This window comes from Protopterus annectens, chromosome 9.part0 (assembly GCF_019279795.1).
Source record: "Protopterus annectens isolate FY-2018-M chromosome 9.part0, PAN1.0, whole genome shotgun sequence".
Taxonomy (NCBI): domain Eukaryota; kingdom Metazoa; phylum Chordata; order Ceratodontiformes; family Protopteridae; genus Protopterus; species Protopterus annectens.
In genome coordinates, this window is record NC_056743.1 from 1,843,969,851 (window position 1) to 1,843,995,097 (window position 25,247).

The 25,247-nt window shown below is 38.2% G+C and overlaps 1 protein-coding gene across 1 annotated transcript in view; it reads left to right on the plus strand.

Moving 5' to 3' along the window:
* Nucleotides 1–735, plus strand: part of LOC122810800 (tyrosine-protein phosphatase non-receptor type substrate 1-like) — a 402,967-nt gene extending 402,232 nt beyond the window's left edge. The window contains exon 3 of the mRNA XM_044082361.1: nt 395–735. Coding sequence (XP_043938296.1) covers nt 395–735 — 341 coding nt within the window. The remainder of the gene's footprint in view (nt 1–394) is intronic.
* The last annotated feature ends 24,512 nt before the right edge of the window (nt 736–25,247 follow it).

Sequence of the window (25,247 nt, forward strand, 5' to 3'; positions counted from 1 at the left end):
GACACATGTCTATCCACAAAATTCCAGATAGCTGGACTGGCAGTGTCACAGCAATCCTGGCACTTTTGTTGTTTTTGTGAGGTGCTACCATCTAATTTTATATGTTAAACAAGTAGAGTTTCTGCATTATTGTGTAGGAAGGTATTATGTATGCTCCTAGGCTCTTTGAGTAATGAATAACATGGTTATTTCTGTTTCTTTTTTCCTAGGTGGTCTGTATATTTTTCACAGTCATATACCTTTTATCTCTTTAAGTTATTAAAACATTTGTAACATTGCATTAGTTTTTTTTTGTGATTAGATATGGTAATCCATAGTAAATAACTTTGGTTACTGTCAACACATTTATTGTTTGGGTTTATTCTACTAATTCTCAATCTCTCATTTGTTTAAGGACAACCTTTCCATCCAGTAGTTTTTGGACCAAGTGGGCAAGTTCTGATTGACACAAATGTGACATTAAGCTGCAACTCTGCAGGATTCTCCCCGCCGAACATCACCGTGACTTGGTGGCAGAATAACAGAGAGATTCAAGGGTCTAAATCTGAAGTTAATTTCAGTGATAAAAACAACACATATCAAGTACAAAGTAACATCACTGTGCAAGCAAAAATCGACTCACCTGTTATCTGCAGAATTAATCATACAGCATTAGGCCAACCTATAGAATCCAACTATACGATAATCAATATTGTAAAACGTAAGTTTTATGTTCTGTTTTGGTATTATAAATAAGATCATAGCCTTGAACAAATTTACATGCACATTCCTTCTGTTGTGGCATCAGTTATTATGAAAGTATTAAGTAGGTTTTGGGAACATATACATTCTTGTTTTCAGTTCTAGGGAACTGTATAATTTGAATGTTGCATTTTACTACCTTCTTCCAATGGATTCTGTCCTCTACAAGTCATACTATAGTAACATAGAAGGTTAAACAATTATTTAATTAACTCTTTACAGCCTATAGCACCTTTTTGTATACATCCAATTAATACCCATAATCACCTTATTTCATCCAAAAATTATTTTGGATCTGACGTCTTTAAATAAGTGACTTACCAGTTAATAATAGGCAGTACTGGAAAGGGCAAGGAATTGTTAACTATATGACTCTAAGTTGTTAATCTAGCATGTCATCCAGTAGAGAAACTAATCACTGTTTGCTACTTTGTTAGTCATATTCTCATACTTGTGTTCATATTTTAATAACAATGAGACCTAAATGCTACTGAAGGGCATAGTATAAAATGTCATAGTATTAGGCAGGAAAACTCATTATCAATGTCCATTTTTATCACAGTATACTACAATATTGCTAGCTGTCAGTAATTGTGAAAATAAGCAGAATTTCTATATGTACTTAATATTTCAAAAGCCAAGTGACTTACAAACTCACAGTATCAGTAGAAACCTTAGATTTTGTTGAAGATACCTGTACTTGATATTTGCACTGTAATTTGCCCATTTTGAGAGATAGTCAGTGTTATTTGTATTGCCCATTATATATTATGTATATGTTTTTACATTTCTGTAAGTATCTCAATATACATGTACTCAGAGAGGACATCCTTGCTGTCATGGCAAAACTTAACAAAACAATAGCAAGCATAAACTTGAACCTGAAAAAATACTCTAAGTAGCATACAGGAGCACCACCATAGAAAGGTAAAATATATCCTTTATTTACAAATCCAAGTCCTGCTACCTCGGCTTTTCGCCTTCAATGGAACAGTTTGTCATTCAAAAACCTTCTCTTTAAATATAACAGCAATTAATTCATCAGCCAACCCCTTATTAATCAATTGAGCTAATTAGTTCATATGCATTAAGAACAGCATCAATGCATTAATTGAATCAAACTTCATCTTACAAAAACACTTCAAATGCATAGTCCCTAGTGCAAAAAATCTTACACAATGTCAGCTGTATGAATAAATAAATAAATAGATAAATTAGTGGATATAACAATATGTGCAACATACATTAAATAACAATAACTTAACAATTCAATATACCTTACCATACAATAAAAACTTTTTGATTTTGCAAACAAATATATCATTCCCATACAAAAACTATTTACCAATTCACACAAATATGAAATGTGATAGCATAATTCATTACTGAAAAGTTGAGTTTATCAAGATATACCCATATCCAAATTCATGCCCCTCAGATGTAAGGTATGATAATTTAGAATCATCTTAAATTCCAGTTTATTAAGTTCAGCTTTGAAATTGCCCACTTCAAAATGTGGTCTGGCCAAAACGCTGAATATAAACCCATCTGTGCCACTATTGTGGACACCAATAAAATGTGAAGCAACAGGGCTATCCAGATTACCCCTTCTCATGAATACGAATTTTGATTTTCCTAGTAGTCTGACCAATATACCATAATGGTTTGGCACAGTCACAACCTAAAATATAAACTACCCCTTGTGACAGACAGTTGAATCTTTCAAATGCTTGATATTTTTTCCATTAATATTATTACCATCTAAATTTCTAGCCAAATGACACACTGAGCATTTTCCACACTTTTCCATGCCAACTTTCAAACCATGCATGAAACATTCTAACTTTTGATGCAACAATTCTTTCAAATTGTTGAATCTTTTATAAGAAAATGTGACATGATTGGGAAATAAACATCCCACTGCCACATCTTCACAAACTAAATGCCAAAACTGTCTGATGATCTTCTCATCTACTAGCGAAAAATCTGAATATCTAGAGACGAAGAACAACTTTTCATCATTTTCAACTGGACTTGATCTATAATGGCCCTTGCCTACATTTATCATCCCTCCTCCACATAAACGAGCTTTGATAGCTAACAATGTCTTTTCTGAATAACCTCTGTTAGAAAGTCTAAGAAATACTTCATTAAGTGTTTCATCCCATAATTTTGGATCAGAAGTATTTCTAAGAATCCTTTTAAATTCCCCTTCAGGCAATGCCCTGATTAAATGTGGAGGATGCATGCTACTAGTATGCAGGAAATTATTCACAGAAGTTGCCTTCCTTAATGGTCTAAAGTGCACCCTGTGATCTTTCCCAACATAAAATTCAACATCCAGGAAATAATTTTTTTCCTCTGAATGTTCAAATACAAAATTAAGCCCATGAAAATTTGAATTCAAATCCTGTATGAAATCATCAAACTGGGATGGCCTTCCTCTACATACAAAAATAAGATTGTCAATGTATCTTTTGTAAAAAATAACATTGTTAATGAAAAAGCTATTTTGAAACATAAATTCTTTTTCAAATTCCCCCATATATATGATTGCATAACTCGGAGCAAAGGCCACACCCATAGCTGTTCCCTTAACCTGAAGGTAAAATTCCTTCTTCCATACAAAATAATTATGTGTGAGGTTATATTCTAACAATGACAGCAAAAATGAAGTTCTGGGTCCTTCTCCCATCACACTTTTCATTGCTTCCAAGCCCAGCCACTTGTCAATATTAGTGTATAATGAGGAGATGTCCACATTTGCCCAATAAAATTCCTTGTCCCATACCATTCCCCGCAATTTATCACAAACATCTTTAGTATTTTTAACATGTGAAATGATTTTGGGTAAATAGGATTTAAAATGGAAATCAAGGAATTTATTGGTTCTTTCGATATATGAGCCAACTCCTGAAATGATGGGTCTTCCTGGGGGGGTTAACCATGTCCTTATGAATTTTTGGAATTGCATAAATATAGGGATGCCTGGGCTCCTTCAAAAGTAATTTTTTAACATCATTACTAGACAAAAAACCAAGCCTCTCCCCTCTCTCAAGCAATTCCATAAGTTCATCTGTGTATTGTCTTAGTGGGTTAACATTCAATTTCCTATATACATCTTCACTGAGTAAACTTTCAACAATATCAACATACTTTTCTTCATTCATAATAACCCAGTTGCCTCCTTTATCAGCAGGTTTGACCACTACCTTATCCAAGTTTGTTCTTAGCTCCTTTAAAGCAAACCATTCTTCCTTAGAGAAATTGAATGATCTCTTCTTTTTACAAAATTCAATGTATGCTTTTTCTACACTAGCACAAACAACATGTTCAAAAACATTGATAGCAGACGAACGCTTAGGAGGCGAAAATGTACTATTACTAGAAAATTTCGGCAAAGCTAACCTGTTACAACCCACACCAAATGGTTCCCCAATCAAAACATCATTACTCTTATTCTCATATTCATTGTTTGATTCATCCGGAATGCTATAAATGCTCAAATTAAGCAATTCATCTCATTACCACTATCTTCCATGTTAACATTCATAGAATCTACACACATATTTTCACAGCATCCAGAAAAGTAAATCCTCAGATTAAGTTTGCGTACAAAACTTCTGATGTCCAAAATGACATCAGCTAAAGTGGTCAATTTTAGTAGGAATAAATTTAGTACCCTTGTGTAAAACATTACACAATTCCGACGATAAATGAATGTTAGAAAGATTCACAATGCTAAATTTATCAAAACAAATAGAAAAAGCAGTCTCACCATGAATATTTAAACCACAAAAAGAGATCTCATTAGTGTCCACAACACGCACAGATGCTTCATTCCCAACGCTGGACGACCTCACAGTCCGGGCAACATCCGCTATAAATTTTGATGAAAAAAAGTTTTGTTTCCTTGATTCTTCCTGGAGCGAGTCTGCATGCAAGGTTTCTTTACATTTTAATCATTCCTGCTATCTCTAGTTCTTTCACTCGAACTGTCTGAAACAGCGTCTTCAAAGGACACATTCTTGCGGCTACCGACTGTCTCCATATAAGAGTAAGATGAACCATCTTCACTTCTGGACATGCAAATCTTGACATTACGGCATTGACGATGACCCTTATGTGGCCAATTGAATACTTCATCCCTTTCATAGTCTCTTATATCCCTATTAAGCTTGGAATGTTTTCTTCCCACAAAGTCATTTTCTATTTTGACAATTTTCTCATTGATGGTTTTGAAAACAGTTTGAAAAACGTTGGGCGAAGTCTTTTCCATTAGTTCTTGCTGCAATTTGAAAATCTCCTTACGTAGATTGTCAACAATCCTATTATTTTTCATGATAAGTATTTTTAACCAACTAAGAGTACATGTTTGAGCGACCTGTCTCCATTCCAAAAGCAGGTCACTCTCATCCTCCTCAAATCAGCCCACCGGTTATTTGTCAATGCGTATCCCTCTAGGTGTGATATTTAGGGAAATGTATTTTTCAAGTAATTTTGAATCAAAATAAACAGTCACTTCTTTGGACATGAGTCTGTCAAGTCTGGCAAATTCATCCGAACACAAACCAACTTCTCCAGTAGTCCACAAATCAGAAGCTGCACATTTTCTTTCTCTTTCCCTTAAGACTTCAGTGAACAAAAAATATCCACCAACTCTGCCATCTCCACCATTGGCGTTTCCTTCAGCTACAACCAAATCCATAACAAAATGATAGCAAGCATAAACATGAACCTGAAAAAATACTCTAAGTAGCAAACAGGAACACCCCCCATAGGAAGGTAAAATAGATCCTTTGTTTACAAATCCAAGTCCTGGTACCCGGCTTTTCACCTTCAGTGGAGGTACCAGGACTTGGATTTGTAAATAAAGGATCTATTTTACCTTCCTATGGTGGTGTTCCTGTTTGCTACTTAGAGTATTTTTTTTCATGGCAAAACTTAAATCTGGTTAACAAAAGTGTTCTAACAATGCATGCCTAGGTTGCTCAGTATCCAAGATATGATAATTTGTTTGTGAAAGTTTAGCAAAAAAATTAATTCTGCATTTGTGTGCATTATAATATGTTATAGTATTTAAGAAAAACACTATCAATACACTGACTAAGATTTTTTTAGTTTGTTTAACGTTCATTAACAAGGTAAGTGGAATGGTCTGAGGGGCTTTTTCAAACAAGAACTGGGACAAGGGGCAAAACAAGAAACATATATCAAAAGTAGTGACACATTATAAAATGCACTGTGGAAATAAAAGTAATGCAAAGGGTGCATAATTTTTTTTTCAAAAATCTTTATGATGTTTTTATAGATAAAAGAGTGAGAACACAAAAGAAGATAAATGTCATCAGTGAAAAATGGAAACAATGACCGGTAAAACATGATGCCTACAGTCAAAGAAAATACAAGTAATAAACTATATAGAAAACTTGATAGTTGCCTCACTAGGTAGAATAAACAATTAGTCTTAATCAATACAGTGGTTTAAACAAAGGGATGGAGAATTAGAGGCCCTAGCAGATGAAAACTGAAAGGTAGGAGGAAAGAATAATGCATTTATTAACACTAGATCTGTACCCTACCCCTAGAGTAAGAATAACAGGTATTAAATATTATTGCAATATGTGGTCAAATAATATACCCCAATATTCAAGAAAGTGGGAGTGTAATTTTTGGTTATGTATTAAACGTTTTTGAGCTGCTAAGTATTTAATTGCCATTTGTTTAAACCCTTTGCAAGAGAGTTGGATTCTATCTTTCCAATTTAGAGTAATATAAAATGTAATTAAAGTAAAAAAAAGTGACTAAGATGTGTATTTGTAATTTTGTCAAACCAGCATGGGGGGTTACATTGCATAGTGAATCCCCGGGAGAGAGTAGCTTTCACATATCTATTTTTTGTAGTCTAACTCTTAGAGAACCCCAAAGTTGTAATAACATTTGTAGCTCCAAAAGATGTGAAGGAGATCAGCCTTTTGGAGATCATAGCAGGGGCAGAAAGGGGAGATTGTGGGGTTAAATGTGTTTAGTATGGTTGTGGTGAGGTATGCATTGTTAAGAATCATTAGGTGTGTATAACTGAGTTTTTTTTAAAGGGATTGATTTGAGGTTACTTGGATAGACTGGGTTTTTTGGTTGACTGAAATTGTTGGATCTAAGTCAATCTAGTAGTTTGAGAAGAGGACCTCATTTTGCTATTTAAGTGACACAATTAGCTTCTTCATGTTGGAAATCATTTTCTTCTTCATTGAGAGTAAGATCCATACAGTTTTACATGTATTTGTGTCACTTACATCTAGATTAGGATCATCTAGGATTTTGGCACACATTTGCTTGACGTGTCTCAATATAATGGTGTAGCTTTTGGGAAGATTTAATGCAAATCTCATCTCTGAGACGGATTGGTTCCTAAAGTGGGAAATATCCAGTAAGCACTTCTCTTTTAAAAAGGGGAAGTTATTTAAGTTAAGCACTAAATTGTTAAGTTTAAAGTTTGGATTGAGATGTAGTGGCTTCAGGATTTTGAAAGCACTTGATAGTTTCAGTGATTTGACATGTTTTTGTAGGCTGGGTATTTTTTTTTAAGGCTACTTGTAGTTTTATGCTTTTCAAATTCTCATTGCTAAGGAAAGGAAGGGCTTTGGGATTAAAACTGAGAGTCCTAACATAACTATAGAATAGCTCTATCGAAATTGGAGTTCATGTCTTCTTGTTTGGGTTGTAGTCAGATATTGCTGTTAATCTGTTACAATTAATTATGTCATAGTATAATTTAAGTCTGGGAGGTTTAATCCCCCATTATTCCTAAGATATATCAGTTTTTGTTAAGAAATTCTGGCTAATTTAGGGGGTTATATGAACTTAAATAGAGATGAGTGTAACATTTTAAAAAATGTGTTATGCACCATCACATTGGAGGCATTAAAAGTATACAGAGTCTTGGCAGAATGTTCATCTTAATAATGGCCACTTATGATAAAAATTGGAGCTGAAGTTTATTCCATCTAAGGCAAGCTTGTTGTATGTAATGTCAACCACAATTTTGTGATATTGTTTTGGTAGAACATTTTTGGGTCCTCCTGAAAAGATACTCCTAAGTACTTCAGGGAATGTTTTATTTTGATTTCAGCTGGCTGGGAGTAAACAAAATGTTGGTACAATTGGTTAATTGGGAAAATTGAGGCTTTCTCTGATTTTAATTTATAATTGAAAAATTTCAAAAAAGTATCAGTGGAATTTGGGATTTTCCATAAGTCAGAGTTGGGTAATGTAAAGTATAGATTTAAGTCATCTGCAAATGCTGACAGTGCAGTCTTAGTATTATAGATTACAGGTGCACAATGAAAGATTTTCTGTGTAATAAGTAAGAATAAGGGGTCAGTGTATAAATTACAAAGTTATGGGGAAAATGGGCACCATTGTCTTTTTCTATTCTTAATATCAATCTGTTAAGAGGTAGCCTTATTAATCTGCAGTGATGTATGAGCATTAGTGTACAGTGACTTGACAGTTTGGATAAAACTTAGTGGTAGTCCAAAGTGGGCCAAAACTAAGAGGAGAACGTCTAGGTTGAGTCTGTCAAAAGCCTTGGAGACATTTATTGTGAGGGCTAATAGAGGATTGTGACTTTGATTGGAATGTGCTATCATAGCATATAGTGTAAGCATATTGTTGCAGGTTTGTCTGTATTGTATAGTATTGTATAAAGCCTGACTGGCGGGGTAATACAGTGTTTGGGATAATGGGCTTTAATCTGTTAGCCATTATTGTAGTAAACATTTTAATGTCCAGGTTAGCCAAGGAGATGGGTCCGTAACTCCATGAATTTTTAGGGTAGGCATTTTCTTTAAGGATAAAGCTTGTTTAAGAAGAATTAAGATGAACATCTGCAATACTATTATCTTTTATTTAGTTAAATAAGTATAATAAGATTTTTGAGATTTTCTGACTAAAGGTCATAAAATTCCACTGTGAAGCCATCTGACCCTGGTGCTTTATTCCGTTTGAGATTATTACCGTTATTGTTTTTTGATGGGTAATAAAAGATGAAAGGGAGTTTTGTTTAGTTTGGCTAGGTTTTGGGAAACTCAGTTGATTTAGAAACTGGTCTTTCTCTTGTCTTGATAATAATGGTGTTTGAGCACCATAAGTTTAAGAGTAGGTTTTCGAAAAGTTGGACTATTTCTTGGATAGAATAGTATGGTTTTCCTTGATATATTACTTTGGTTATGATAGGAGAAGCTGTTCTCTGTTTTATCAATCTTGCAAAAGGCGTAGAAGGGGTCTGTGACCATTCTGAATAACTGGCCAGGGTTTTAATTTCATGAAAAGATAATTGTTTTACATTTAGCAAATATAATTCTTTCTGAAGGTTATCTACTTTACTCTCATACTCTTGATTAGAATTTAACTGTAGATCTGCTTCCAGTTTGTTTAAGCTTTTTTTATTAATTTTTTTCTGTTGGTGCTGTGTAATCTTTTATAATATTTTGATTTCTTGATGAGAGTTCCTCTTATTTGGGCCTTGGTAGAAACCCAGTATATGTCAAAAGGTATTTGGGAGGTAGAGGGCATGTTCAAATGTTCTTCCAAAAGAACATTTACCTCTCGTACAATATTATCTATTAATAATAAGTTAGGTCCCAAAGTCCAGTTATAGACACTATTCCTAAAATTGGCATTAGTGGAACAGTTGATAGTAAGTATAATTTTTGAATGATCAGAGTAAAATCTAGGTTCTGTATAGAAGTCAATGTCCATGCTTAGAAAAAAATCCAAAATTAAGAAAAAAATCACTTCTGGACCAAACTTTTTGACAATGTGAGTAGAAAGTGAATTTATCCTTTGTTGTATTTTTATTTTGGAAATTGTATGGATCAAATAAGTTAAAGTATTTTTTTAGCTCTGTAATTGCTGTAGTGGTGCATGTAATATATGACTTATTTGTATTTATATTACTTATTTGTATTTATCCTATCTGACATGAGATCTTAAAAAGTATTCCAGTCACCCCTATAATAAACTAATGGTTATGGAAACGGGTTAAGATCATATAGAGACACATAAAAAAATTCCTATTGTCTAGAACAGGGGGCATATAAATTTAATAGTAGCACTGGTTTGTCAAGATGAGGGAGTCTGACTGTTACATAATACCATTGTCCCTCTTGGTCTATGTCATATGGCAAGATATTATCCTGAAAGTGTTTTATTTTTTTGGATAATGATTGCTATACCCACACTATTGGATTTTTTACCAGCTGCAATAATTATTTTAATCCATTTTCCATGCCATGTAACCAGTGCTCAGATAGCATTTGTGTCACTTGTACTAAAATTAGTTTTAATTTTAATTTAAAAAATAGATTGAAAAATAGCTTTCTCTTTTTATCCTTTTGAATCCTGTTTACGTTCCACCAATCAATAGCCCACATATTGTGTCTTTACAAGTAAAACTTAGCAGGTAAGAATAAGCTTAATTGAATGTATCTTGAATAACCAAAAGTAGGGCACTCAACTCTATTTGATGGCAAATAGCACTTGTCTCTTCCTGCACTAATCCCATGCCTACTCACAATCCTACTTAGCCTGGAAGAGAAATGCAGAGCAAAAGGTGGAGAAATACATAGAAAGACATAGAACAAATCTAGATACAAGTCATCTCCAAAACACATTCTTTTTCCAAAATAAAAATGCCATTTAAGTAAAATAAGTATAGCATAACTTACCCAAACACACTTCCATCCTTACACTTAGCTCCTGTCAACTGTTTAGATTGTAATCCTGGGCTATAGAGCTGTGAAAGAGAGAAAAGGGAGGAAAAGTTGTAAATCTTGCAATGAAGATTAAATAAACAGGAAAACTTTGGCTAGATAGAAGCCTTAATAAACAAACATATTCATGTACTATTAATAAGATAGAACCAGCTTCTATGCTTGTTTCCAAATATAAGAACTAGACATTGATAGGAATATGCACACATTAAAAGCAACATTATCAAAATAGAGTAGCCTTTTAACCTATTGAAATAACAGAAAGATTAATAGGGAATCTTCTTACAACAGAGTAAAACACATTTCTCAGCATTTTCAAGAAATAAAATGATATAAACATGTATGAATGAGAATGCAACAGCAACACTTATTTGTGCTTTATATTGTGGTAGCACATATTTTTAAGTGTTGTAGATCTGACCAAATGACATTAGTGTAAAGCTGAAGTCTCATTTAAAAGAAAGTTTCCATTGGTCACATGGAGTTTACCAGTTTTTAGTTTAACCATATGTGCTACCACTCATTGATCAGAAAGTTCCAGGATTTGTGGCAGATAGAACCTTATCATTCCTATAATGTGGGTCATAAGCTTATAAAGCAATTAAAACTTGCTGCGAGATGCTGCACTATAAAGCGAAAACTTTAAATGTCTAACTATGTTATATTCAGATTGTATCTTTGTTTTAAGTTAAATACATCATCAGAGTTAGCCCCTCTGATCTTATATGACAGGATTTGCCAGACTGAAGGCCTCAAGCCTGGTAACAAAATTTAAGTTAAGCAAAAAGAAGCCTTGCTATCCTTATATAACTTGCTAGTAACAGAAGCAAATACATTCACCTTCAGTTATTGAATATGATATGCCCCAGTAGCATCTTCATATTTTTCAGATCTGTGGATAAGGTTCCAGCACATACACTGGTACATACTGCATCCACATTTCTTCCCGGTTCACTTTCCTTGCCCCACTTAGATTGTCAATGTTTCCCTTTAAGAATAGAATAGCTTCTCAAACAGGTAGTGATATTCCGATGATCCTCACAGCATAACCTGGCTTGATAAGCACCTCCATACACTTAAAAGATGCTCGTTTCACTTTAAACAGGCAGACAAGTGAAGAAGCAGGAAGTTACATCTGTGGAGGGACAGAAAAAGTGATCAGGGAAGAGGACCTCTTGTATAAATAGTGAAGGACTTAACCCTTCTGGAGGAATGTGACTAAAGGTACCTAATTAATGATTAACCTTTCATCATTACCAGTGAGGAAAGGATTAAAGTCAAAGCAGGTTAGATGAGAGTGGTTTCATATAGATAGCAGTGTTTAGCAGTTTCACCCACAGGCAGCTCATTGAAGGCAGTTAGAAAGGCACTTTTCACTTTTTTGACCATTGACAGTGTGTATTTAGTACCTTTATATTGAAAAGATAGAGCATTAGGGTATTCCATTTGAAACTTAACCTTTTTTTGGATCACATGTGTGTGAAATGGGGGATAATTTTTCTATTTCTTGCTTGATTTGGATTGGGAGGTCTTGCAAAAAGGAGATTCTCTTACCATTCCAAGTAAGGTACTTTTCTTTTTAGCAGTCGATAGGATTTTAAATACATAGTGGTAATTCAGTAGCTTAACATAGACTTGTTTTAGCTTATATATGTTCTGAGAGGGCCAGATCACATGGTGGGCCCTTTCAATAACTATTTGTTTTGCTTCGGCCATGTTTTCAAGTAAGGTGCCTAGGATCTGTTGCATCGTTTCTGAGGTTCGGTTTTTGAAATTGCTCAGGGATTCTTTGGATAATAACGATATTTCATCAGGATCTTGCTTCAGGGTTGATAATTTTTTGTTGCATATCCTGTATGTGTTTGGAGTTAACTTCTGATTCTTTCTGAAGACAGTCCAGTTTAATTTCATTTTTCAAGATCTTTGCCTCTGTTTCTTTTCCATTCTGGTTACAATTTGATTAATAGAGTCCCCAAAGGACTGGAGCTGGTCAGAGAATTTCTGTATAGCCAGCTGTATAGGCTGCAGATCCATTTTTAGCTCTTCAAGGCTACTAGGCTGTTCAGATTTTATTTTATTTGTCATTTTGTTTGTCTCTTGCTGTTTACCAGTTCTGGGTCTTTTTGATATAAAATCTTTTTCAGGAGAAGCTACTACTGAGAACTTGGTTTTAGTAGTTTGAGTTTCCATGTTATCAGCTTCATCTGACATCTTTGGCCTTTCTTTTTCCCTTTGGACTGGGTAGCTGGTAGTTATCACCTCATGGATGTGTCCAGACAGAATGACTTGGCCTAATCAAATTTAATCTTTGTCTATTTTGATGGGAAAAATTTTTTTTTTTAAAGTTAAGGTGTCCCAGAAGTAGTTTATGTAAGTAGGTAGGTTTTATTGCTCATATTTAATAGAGCTCTCTACTGATGTAATTAGATTATTTTTGATTTCCTTATCAGAGCTAAGGAGTAGCAGTGTTCATAGGTTGACATCCATCTTAATCCCCTTGCAGGGAGTACATACTTACTATGCACAAGTACAATCTGAGATTATGAGTTAAATATTTAATATTTCATGTACTAGACATATAGGGGGATTCTATAAACTCTATATGGTCATTTTCCACCATGCAGCGTGCACACGGTAGCAACTTATTTTAAATTCAGTAAGCGCGGTGTAGTGGCACACACCCCTGAACAAAGAAGTTAAACACCGTGGATGCAAATTAAAGCATAAACAGCTGAACTGCATACTAATCAACCAATTCTACATGGTGGAGCTATTCAACAAGTTATAAATCACCCGTGTAGACTGCATGCTGGTTTTTCCTGTGAATTACAAACTTTTTGGAATACAGCCACTGAAGAAATCTACATGGACAGACTGTTAGGGGCTGTTGCTGCGTTGATTCATTTATATGTGCTACAGGCTAGAGCCAATGCTGTTGCTGCTGACAGTAGGCCTAGGCTGAGAAGGAGAAGAATTTTCAGGCCCCGTTTAACTTTGCACAACCTATACGGTGTGGAAATTGTAGACCGCTACAGTGTGGACACGGACACACTACAGGAACTCTGCGACTTCTACTGCCCTCATCTCAGACCCAGAGCCAGCTATCCCAGTGGAGACAAAGGTATATGTAGCACTTAAAATCTTAGCTACTGATAACTTTCAGAGATCAACACAGGACATGCAGGGAGTGTTACAGGCATCAGCATCCAGGATCCTCCACCAATTCCTGAATGCTATGCTCCAACATACCAGTGAGCATATATATTTTCCCCATAGCTCTGAGGAGAGGGCCTGAAATATGCAAGAGTTCTACTGAGTAACACACTACCCTGAAGTACTTGGTGCCATAGACTGCACACATATAGAAATTAAGGCACCACATGGGGAACAGAGTAAGTTCTAAATAAACAGGAAGGGCTACCACTCTACCAACTGCCAAGAAATGTGTAATGCCAAGGGAATCATCTTGAATGTTTATGCTAGCAACCCTGGCAGTTACCATAACTCACATATCTGCCACACCTCCCAACTGTACCAGATGTTTGCTAGGGGTGATATCCCACAGGGTCATTTACTGGGGGATGCAAGCTATGCAGTGGAACCATGGCTGATGACATCCATCAGAAATGCGCACACACACACACACACACACACACACACACACACACACACACACACACACACACACACACACAAGAACACCATAATGAGTCACACACTCAAACTAGAAATATCACAGAGCATGTGTTTGGGTTGCTGAAGTCACAGTTCTGGTGCCTAGATACATCTGGGGGAGCCTTACAGTACCATCCATGGAAATGTAATATTCGCAGTATGTGCCATGCTACACAACATAATTCTGAGGAAACAACTTCAGCCGGATGAGCAAAGTGAAGGGGCACACATCCCACTACAGTCAACACAGCCACAGGAAGATGAGGAGTCATAGGTGAAACTACCAGTTGCTGTGGGTCTGTGCAGACATAGGCATGGTCATTATGCCCTTGCATTGGCTAAGAGACTATGCATAGCACACTCACTCAGCACTTATGGCCCAAACCTTCCTCTTGCTCACATACATAAAGTAACATTAATGCCAGGCAAGTCACACAACCTTTCCCTCCCCATGCACTGGCTGTGCACTGCTTGCATCAGACAGAGTCAGCTCTAAACTTTTTAAAACTGTGGCAACTGCTGCATTTACAAGGCAAACCCTAAACCTGAAGTATATTGTTTAATAATATGAACGCGTGGCATATCCTTGTATTTCTTTACTTGGTACAGTAAGCAAATAAAAGGTGGGATATTTGTACAGAAAGTACCTTAACATGTGACAGCAGAGAGTTATTTGGCTTATATGTGTTCATTTCTAAGTAGCAGGCTTCAGGCATCAAAGAGTCACACAGTCATACCTCTCAAAAGTACTGAAGATCACTACAGGCCCTCAGTTTTGCACCATATGTTTCTCCTGGAGAATTATTAAAGAGAAACATTAGAAAGTAATGATACACATTTCTGACTTCACAACCATCACAAGCTCATTCACTATAAACTTGGGAAATTTAATGTCATCAGTTGTTCAACTTCCAAGAACCACTATATGTCAAAGGTACAATTAACAGTTCAACACCACAAATGTATATATACTAAGCACTACATCAGCTATGCATCCTGAGCATCAGGCACAAGTCTTATGCATCCCTGAATCCAAAAGATAGAAAACAGGGTATAAGACAATTATCATCATTTGCACAGTGTGTTGTCTGTGTGTGTGTGTGTGTGTGTGTGTGTGTGTGTGTGTGTGTGTGTGTGTGTGTGTGTGTATGTGTGTGATTGGGGGGGGGGCAGGAAGCCTAGGCCTAAACAAAAGGTCAGTGAGCGTCTATGATTAAGAAAGAGAAGGAGGCATGCAGTTGGATCCACCAACAAATGACCAGTAAGTCAAAATGAGTAACTGTTGTGTGTGTATGTGTCTGTAGGAATTCTCCAGGTTCATAGGTTCATAGGATAATACAAGGCTATTGTCCCTGAGACCCTTGTAAGCCTAGCCAAGAATTTTGCCCATGTTCCCACAACATCAGCACCTGTTTCACCTGTCCAGAAGAGACACAGGTTGGATCCCAGGGGGGTATTTTCTGTTTCTCATCTAGTCGTCCAAGTTCCTCTGAAAGAGTGCTAGTGAAGTACTCTGCTTGACATGGAGAGGGAATCTATTTCACAGATGGGGAGTCTTTGGAACACAAATCTATCCCACCAACAAGTTCTGTTAATGTCACAGACCAGGTTAACGCCTTGTGTGTGGGTTACGTTAGTGGAGCTTGACTTATGGATATCATCGACTCCATCAAGGCTGGGTCTGAGATAGCCTTGTATGCCAGACACAGGTCACCTCTGACCAGTCTGTATGAGCCTGAATAGAGGGACAAGGCTTTTAGCCGATCTGTATAGGATAGGTGTTTGAGACCCTGGATTTTCCTGGTCATGAACCTCAGTGGTCTCTCCAGCTGCTGCACGTGCTTGGCATACATGCCGAAGGGGGCATTGTACTCAATAATGGTTCTGATAAGAGAGGAGTGCAGGAATGTTATGATCTCCTTGTTCCTGGATGAAATACTCTTACTTCTTAGGTGAGCCATGTAAAGGACTTTCATACAATGGAGGCAACATGGTGGTCAAAAGTCAGGTTGCTATCAACCTGGGTCCCCAAGTCCCTCGTGACTGATTGCATACTTAGTACATTGTTATTAATTTGATAATTAGTGAGGATGCCATTCTCCCCAAAGGGGATAATGTGGCATTTCTTGGATTTCAATTTGAGGCCATGCTTCTGGCACCAGTCATTAGTTTGTGTAAGGCCCTCTTGGAGGATGTCCACATCACTAGGGGAATTTAAGACAGCACCCAGCTTGCAGTCATCTGCAAACTTAGTCAGCTACAGGCCACTGGTTTTAGCTTGCACTTCAGAAAAGTATATCCCAAACAGTAGAGGACCCCAAGACTGATCTTTGTGGTACAGTGTTTGTTATGGGTCTACTACAAGAGGTAGCTTCCCCTATTTTGACTGAGTGGGTTTCTATCAGTGAGCCAGTTAGTTACTCCTCTGGTGACATATAGCTTGATGCCTAGCTGGGACAGTTTATCTATTATGCCCAAGTGGGCAGTTGTATCAAAGGCTTTAGCTATGTCAAAGTAGGTGGTGTGCACTGTCTTCCCCTCATCCATGACTTTGACCAGGTTTAACAGGCATGATCTCCCTTTGGCAAAACCAAACTTTGTGGGGTCAAGCGTTTGGAGGTTGCCAATGTCCTTGTTTATAAGGTCCATGTTACTGCGTTCCATGGCCTTGCAGATCAGGCTAGTTACGCTGATGTGCCTATAACTGTCTTGGTCAGTGAACTCCCCACCTTTGTGTAGAGGGATGACAGTGGCTGCCCTCTGGGATGAAGCCAGTGCTCAGGTTTTGGTTGAAAAGGGTGTCTAATGGTGCTGAGAGCTCTTGCCTTAGTTCATATAGGATGCAGCCAGGGATTTTGTTAGATTCTCATGGAGGATGTATTTTTGCCTTTGAGAGGGCATTAATGACCTGCTCCCTGGTGATGAGGGGAGGAGGGCAGGTGCTGTGGATGTCCTGGTTTATTGATCGGGGGACAGGGGTGTGTAGTTTTCACTTAACCTGTCTGCCAACAGGTTGGCTATATCTATAGCATTTGAGTATGTGGTATTCTTGACCACCAGTTCATAGCAGATTTGGGTGTTACCTTTGAGACTGCGGACATATGTGAAGAAGGCCTTGTGAATGTCCTTAGTAGATGTGGCCAATATGGACTCAAAGTTAGCCTTAGACAATTTCACAAGTGACCTTATGTATTTGTTCAGACAAAGGACCGATTAGTTCCAACTTGGCACCTGCTTCTTCTTGGTCCTGAATAGCAATTCTTTTCCTTTTATTATAGAGTCTGTTTATTGCTACTGTCCACCACACAGGTTTACTCTTTCTTGAGGAAGATAATTTGGTTCTGTCAGGTATTGCTGAGTCCATGCAGCAATGTAGGTAATCATATAGTATTTTGGTGTAGGCTCGGACATTTGTGCTAGTTCCAACTGAAGGGACAATGGCTGTGAAGCTGCTTATACCTGGTCTCAGGAGATTGTAGTCAGCTTTGGAAAAGATTTTTTGTTTGACCCTGCAAGGGGGTGGGAGTCAGGGGAGATAGTGACTTTGAAAGTGATTGCTTTATGGTCAGATCTTACCAAGGATGATGACACTGTAGGAGTGCTACAGTGGCTATTTATGTTGGTTAGTACCCATTTCAGGATATTTTCACCTCCTGTGGGGGTGTTGACCAGCTGATCCAATGCATTGACATTGGCGAAGTCGAGGAATCTCAGAGCATTCAAATAGGTCTTCAAATCTATGGTTGGGTAGTTAAAGTCACCCAGTATCAGGGTAGAGGGTTGAATCTTGATGGATTCAAGTAAGTGAAGTGGGCATCTTGAGTCATGGTTGGGGGGGGGGGGGCTGTGACCAGCTAGGATTTCAATAGTTGCTTTGTCAACAGTTAACTGCACCTGGAGTGTCTCCTTTGCATCATACTGTTTGACCAGCCTGTAGGTGTGTATATCTTTGATAAATATTGAAACTCCACCACCTTTGGCTTTGTAGCCCTCCATTTGGGGTCTGAAAGTATGGTAGGATGAGTAATCAGGTAAGACATGGGTGGTCTCTACAGCTTTCAAACAGGTTTCAGTGACTGCACAAATGTCAGTATCTTTCAGGGTGAGGAATGCTTGCAGTGAGTGCAGTTTCATGTTAAGACTCCTAGCAATTAGCAGCATGACCTTTAAATTTGGTTTAGAAGAATTGTTCATGTTGGTAATTTTGTCCTCAATACTTTGCCTAAAAAAGGCACTATGGGGGAGACAAGAGCCTTTGGCAGAAGTTTGAAGCCCAGCAGAGACCGATGAAGGCATATTAGGCAAAGCATTGTCTGTCAATCATGTTCTCCCAGGCTGTCAGGTACTGGATCCCCTTGGAATGACACCAGGAATGACACCAACAGGTGACACTGGTGTCTGAGTGTGTGCATGAACACACTCAAGCACTGTGATGGCTCCATTTCCTGGTATTTCAGATAGGTGTGAGCTGTGCATGGTAGTGATGGTGGTTCATATTAGTTGTCTTCGACCATGAGAACTGGCTCTGCCTGGAGTTGCACTGGCATGCCCATACCCATGGTCAGATGCATTGCTACTACCTGAACATAGCTGATGTCTGTTTGATGAGTTCCCTTCATGGGTCCACCTTGGACCATGATCTCATAGCCTGCCATATCCGGGTATATCAGTACACTCACTGATGTAGCAGTGGAAGTGCTCCCAATATTGGCATGTGATGAGGCACAGCCACATTGGCTAACAGATGATGTAGCTCACCTATGCCCATGAGGATACCATTCCCCTCCCAGCAGACATTCCATCACAGGCAATACTTGTTCCATGACAGACACCCCCTGTCCCATCAAAGACACCCATTGGTTTGGAACACCTATGGGACTGTGCCTGTACCTGCATGACAGCCCTAAACATACATTGATTAGCATGAGAAGAAACACCTGTACCAGGTGGATAAGGGTTAGCAGTCCACCTCCGATCAACCCTCTGAACTCTCCTGCGTGGCATCTCACCCACACTTTGGCTACAGTGAGACTCAATAGGCACTGAAGCCACAGTAGCCGCAATTCTATGATGAATGGTGTTGACTTCCATTTCAGTGGCCTCACAGAAATGGATAGGTGTAGGCCCACTGGCTGTGTCCAATAAAATTGTAGGGGATGTCTGTATGTCAACCTCAGTGTCAGATTCAATCTCTGCACCCCTCGACTGTGCCTTAGCTTGTCCACCATTATCATCAGAATCTGCTGATATTCTAACATCAGGTGGCAGAAGTCCCACACTCCAACTGTCATGATCACCTGTGATAAAAACAACAAACACATGAATACATTAATACCTACATTATTATACTGCAATATATGCTAGCAAAGTAACAGTGATACCACTATTGCAGACAGTACAGCAATACACACAACAGGCCTGACATGAACAGCACACATTTAGATATTTCTTTAAATTGCTCAGCAATACTGACATAAAAATGTCTGGCCTACCATCTGCAGAGACATTCTCTTCTGTTATCCAGATGGTCCTGGAAGACGTTAAGCAGGAGGTAAGAGCACCATCATCACAATTAACAGTAACACAGGGGGTAATACTTTTATCCCTTTATATGTCCATTAAGTATACTTTCAACAAGAATGTGGCAGTCAACTGAGACCTACCTAATAACTCCAGCAATCTTTAATCCCTCCAAAAAATACATGTGACATAGAAATAATGTACTGATTGCAATTGTTTTACTATACAACAGTATTCAACTTTTGAGATACCAAAGCCTACCTATAAGCTCATCCTGGAAATTTCTTGCTATCTCTGCCACTGTTGCTCCTACATCCAGGCACACTGCACTCTCCTTTGAGCTGTCTTGATTCCTGATATTGGTCAGGAACCCTTCAAGGATGGTATGGTGGTTCCCCAGATGGCCCTTCCTGGTAACCATCTGGTCACAGACCACTGCAGCTGATCTCCTCCTTGCAGATGTGATTATGTCAGTGGCTCTGTGGTGCATCTGCTTGTATGTCCTGCTGTGGTCCCCTACAGTATTCAGATCAGCAACTATCTGTTGCCAAATTTGCATCTGACGTACTGTATCTCGCCATCCCCTTTCCAGCAGAAAAAAAACATGTTACCTAACGGCCTCCACAATGACTTGGTTCTCAGCATTGGTGAAGGGGGGTCTCGAGTATTGACACACATGGGTGTCATGCTCCTAATTTTCCTAAAAGACAACAGAAGGATAATACACATAAGTATCACATAAGTACTGAATAACTGATTCCAGATAAAAAGAGTATCCCCTGTAGAAAGATAAAACACTCTACAGATGTGAAATACTAACAACAGGCAGGATGCAAAACAAGGAGCAGAAGAGCAACTTATCCTTGTTTGTGCCATAACAGTAACTCACCTTTGCTCCCGCCAAAAATAGAACAGTCTATCATTGTTTCTGCCATAACAGTAACTCACCTTTGCTCCCTCCAAAAAGAGAACAGTCTATCATTGTTTCTGCCATAACAGTAACTCACCTTTGCTCCCTCCCAAAAGAGAACAGTCTATCATCGTTTCTGCCATAACTATAACTCACCTTTGCTCCCTCCCAAAAGAGAAAAGTCTATCATCGTTTCTGCCATAACAGTACTCACCTTTGCTCCCTCCCAAAAGAGAACAGTCTATCATTGTTTCTGCCATAACAGTAACTCACCTTTGCTCCCTCCCAAAAGAGAACAGTCTATCATTGTTTCTGCCATAACAGTAACTCACCTTTCTCCCTCCCAAAAGAGAACAGTCTATCATTGTTTCTGCCATAACATTAACTCATCTTTGTTCCCTCCAAAAAGAGAACAGTCTATCATTCTGCCATAACAGTAACTCACCTTTGCTCCCTCCAAAAAGCGAACAGTCTATCATCGTTTGTGCCATAACAGTAACTCACCTTTGCTCCCTCCAAAAAGAGAACAGTCTATCATCGTTTCTGCCATAATAGTAACATACCTTTGCCCCCCCCCCACAAAAGAACAGTCTATCATTGTTTGTGCCATAACAGTAAATCACCTTTGCTCCCTCCGAAAAGAGAACAGTCTATCATTGTTTGTGCCATAACAGTACCTCACCTTTGCCCCCCCCCACAAAAGAACAGTCTATCATCATTTCTGCCATAACAGTAACTTACCTTTGCTCCCTTCAAAAAGAGAACAGTCTACCATCGTTTCTGCCATAACAGTAACTTACCTTTGCTCCCCCCACAGAAAGAACAGTCTATCCTTGTTTGGGCTATAACAGTTACTCACCTTTGCTCCCTCCCAAAAGAGAACAGTCTATCATTGTTTTTGCCATAACAGTGAGTCACCTTTGCTCACCCCTAAAGAACAGGTAATGACACATTTTGCTAACAAACCATCTTTGAAATGCTAAAATTGCTATTACAGGAACTGTCCCTGAAACATTTGTACATATTTATCACACAGCACTCCATTTTCATGTATTGGCGATCATGTATACCACTGAAATGGCTTGGCAAACAAGATCAAGACATCAGTACACATCTAACTAATGCATACAGATACAAGTGCAAAAGCCTTTGCTTCAGATTTTTGTTAAATACAATCCAGCATATGCAGTATGTAGCTGGCAAAATGCAAGCATACCTTCTCAAGTTCAGTAATTTTCTGTCCAGCTATATCCAAAGTAATAGTTTCTGTTTAGTTTTCTCCACATAAACAAGTCTCCTCACCTTCTGTTTGCCTAGCTACATGGTTGTTTTCTATATGGTGTACATTCAGGGCTATTAACATGGTAAATATGCAAATGAGGTGTGAATTCATTAGAATTGCTGAATCCCAAAAAACTGAATCCATGTAGGAGATGTATACAAACTGCAGGCACTCCCTTTGTGTTTGTTATTAATGGATTGCGACTGTGAATGATTAGTGTTTGGAAGAAGGAAAACACAAGAGCACTGCATGCTCCCTTACTTCCACTGGGTGTGTCAGATTAGATTTACAAAGTGTTAGAGGTAAGTTTGGAAATGTAAGTCAGCAGCGCACAAGTCACAGACTGTGTTCCTTAACATTCAACCTGCCCTTCATTTGTTGGGAACTGTATATGATATTATTACCAGTTAATATTGTCACAAATTTTAAGGCCAATAATACAGAAAGGTATACACACTGCAAGTCTCAGATTACTGCTTAGTCAGGAGTCTGCAACCTACACTATTAAAAGAGACATTTTTGGCCCCTCTCTCACCAAATAAAATTCATCGAGAGTCACAAAACCAATATGACCCCTAAAATGAAGATAACACAACATATAAAGTTTTATATATATATATATATATATATATATATATATATATATATATATATATATATAGTTATTATACTAAATATAAAATAACTACATTTATAAGAGCAATATTTAAAATCCGTCCCTCATTTTGTTCCTTTGTTGGGATTGCTCGATCACCCTCAGTGTGTGTGGAATGCATGGCAAAGGAAATCGTGTTATTCCAGCATGTTTCTAAGTTTATAAGTGCAATATTTAAAGTTTATCACTCGATCACTCTCAGTGTGTGTGTGTGTGTGTGTGTGTGTGTGTGTGTGTGTGTGTGTGTGTGTGTGTGTGTGTTATGCAGCAGAGTGGCCATTATTTTTCAAAGCTACATAGAGCCACTGCAGAGAGGTGGAAGAGCCACATCCGGCTACAGAAACACAGGTTGCAGACCCTGGTTTAGATAAATGAAGAATGGCCAACAAACACAGAAATGTAAGGCAGGACTGTATGTTTGCAGGCAATAATCATGACAGGTTGTGTGATCACTAGGTGTACTACACCCCAAACTAATACATGTGCAAATAACACTTGTCTGGCTTGACATCAAGGTTAGATGCTCTTGCAGTTGGTTGTGTGCATAATCATTTAAGAAAGATAAGGCACCCATCCTGTGTTCTGAATGTGCATTGGAGTCTGCGATCAAATCCAGACCTATGTAGATATATCTCTTTTGTACTAACATTTTGTAGTTGCGTATCTGATACATTGTTTTTCCTTATTTCACCTACCTCTCCCTTTTCTTTCTTTTTTTATTTGCCAGTGTTTGTGAGATGCACTGCTTAGCATAAACATGAGAGAAGGAGAAAAATGAACGTCAAGTTTGGCTATGCTTATCTGGTTTGCGCAAAGCATGACAATGCACAAATGGAAAACTGGCCCACCTAGGAAGCAGACAGGACCCAGACAACCAAGAATTGAAACTGGATGCATTCAATTAATACTACCGGGCATCATGCAAACCCACTAAGCAACACACATACACAACTGATTGTACAGCCAATAACCTTGAATTGCAAATGCAAATATGTAATGCCTCAGTGCTTGGCACTGTTGTGCTTCACTTACCATCATGCAAACGCAGTGCATGGTGGTGTTCACTGTGTGTGCATGATAGTAAGTGGAGTGCAGCAGTTACAAACAGTTTGTGCAGTCACAGTAAGTGTGGTAACTGGAACTGGTAGGAAATTATCACTGTCCATTGCACTTGACAGGTATTTGTGGAGAGGGTTTCAGATTCAGGGCACACAGCTGGGGTGACAAGGAGTCTAAGACTCCTTGTTAAACACCAAAGTGACTGACATCTGCAGGAGGACTCTTCTGGCTCCCAGTATAAGTTGGAAGCTTTGGATATTTTAGGCAGGCTGTACTCTGTCCCTCCGGTATCCCCATGCACTGGTGAACAATTTAGGCATCATTATAATGACCTACAGAGGAGGAAGAGGGATATTCTTGAATGTTGGATCAAAGAATTTGGGACTGTGGGCATCCTACAACTGTGTAAGTATAAACTGCAGATAGTACTCATAAGGCTTAAAAGCTGAATATAGGCAAGAGTGGTATTCATAATGATGTACTGCTCTGTTCTATTTTTTTCCACAGGTGGCACAGACCATGAGGCAAATGTGCAAACTCATGGGGCTAGATTGGCGAGGATGAGGGAAGCATATGGTGTGTATGCAGCAGAAAAGCAGTGTTATTGTAGCTTTAAAAGTTAAGATAGCTTTTTGTATTTTATAGAGTTATGCCACATTGAGGATGTATATATGAATTGTAAAAGAAAGTATGCATGTATTAGCCTGCAGCACAAACCAGAAGTACAATATTAGACTTTAGTTAGAGGTTGTGAGGTCATGTACCACACTTCTCAACTATACAGTACTGCTAATTCTTCAATTATATTTAAATTAAATTAAAACTTCTATAGTAGTGGCACAAATGCCCTGCTGTAAACCATAATTGGTATAATTGGAACATGTCAAGCAGTACTTGATGTAATCTGTAGTATAGTGTGCAACTGTTAGGAAATTGTAGTCTTAAAAGTAAAAGTTACTATAGTACAGTAAAATAATTGTATCAATGCATCATATGTCACATTAATGCATTATATCTCACATATGAAACTACTGACATTATCTCTTGTTGTTTCTCTCACCCCACCCTTATCTCTGTTTTTTTATTTGTATTTACATTTTTTATTTTATTTTATTATGTATTATTTTTATTTTATTACATGTCATCGAAATGTGTCCATCTCATCCATGTGTGCCAAATCACTGACTGCTTCACTGGACAGCACAATAGGCCTGTCCCACAGGATCCACTTGCCTCCCCTCCACAGGCTCCAACACTGTTACCCAGTATGTCTCTGACCTGACCTGGCAGCACATCCACTGCTGCTCCTGCACTACCACCCCATCAGGTAGTGCTGCCTGGAAGCTCATCCAGTGGCTCCCTCCTGGAGCAGTGGGCAGGCATGATGATTTTATCACCCGCATCTAGTTGCCAACAATAGTGCATAGGGCTGTGTGCATCCCTACAATGGCTAGAGTAGCTGCTTTTCCTCATTTTACAGAGTACCAGGTGGCAGAGAAGGAGATGTCAAGCACTCTAGTCAGCTCCAAAGTGAAGTGACAGTGATGACAGTCCAGGGGATGAGGACTCGATTCTCACTGTTACCCAGCTTGATGACCATGGGTTTGAGATATCCCCACCCTCACCCAAATC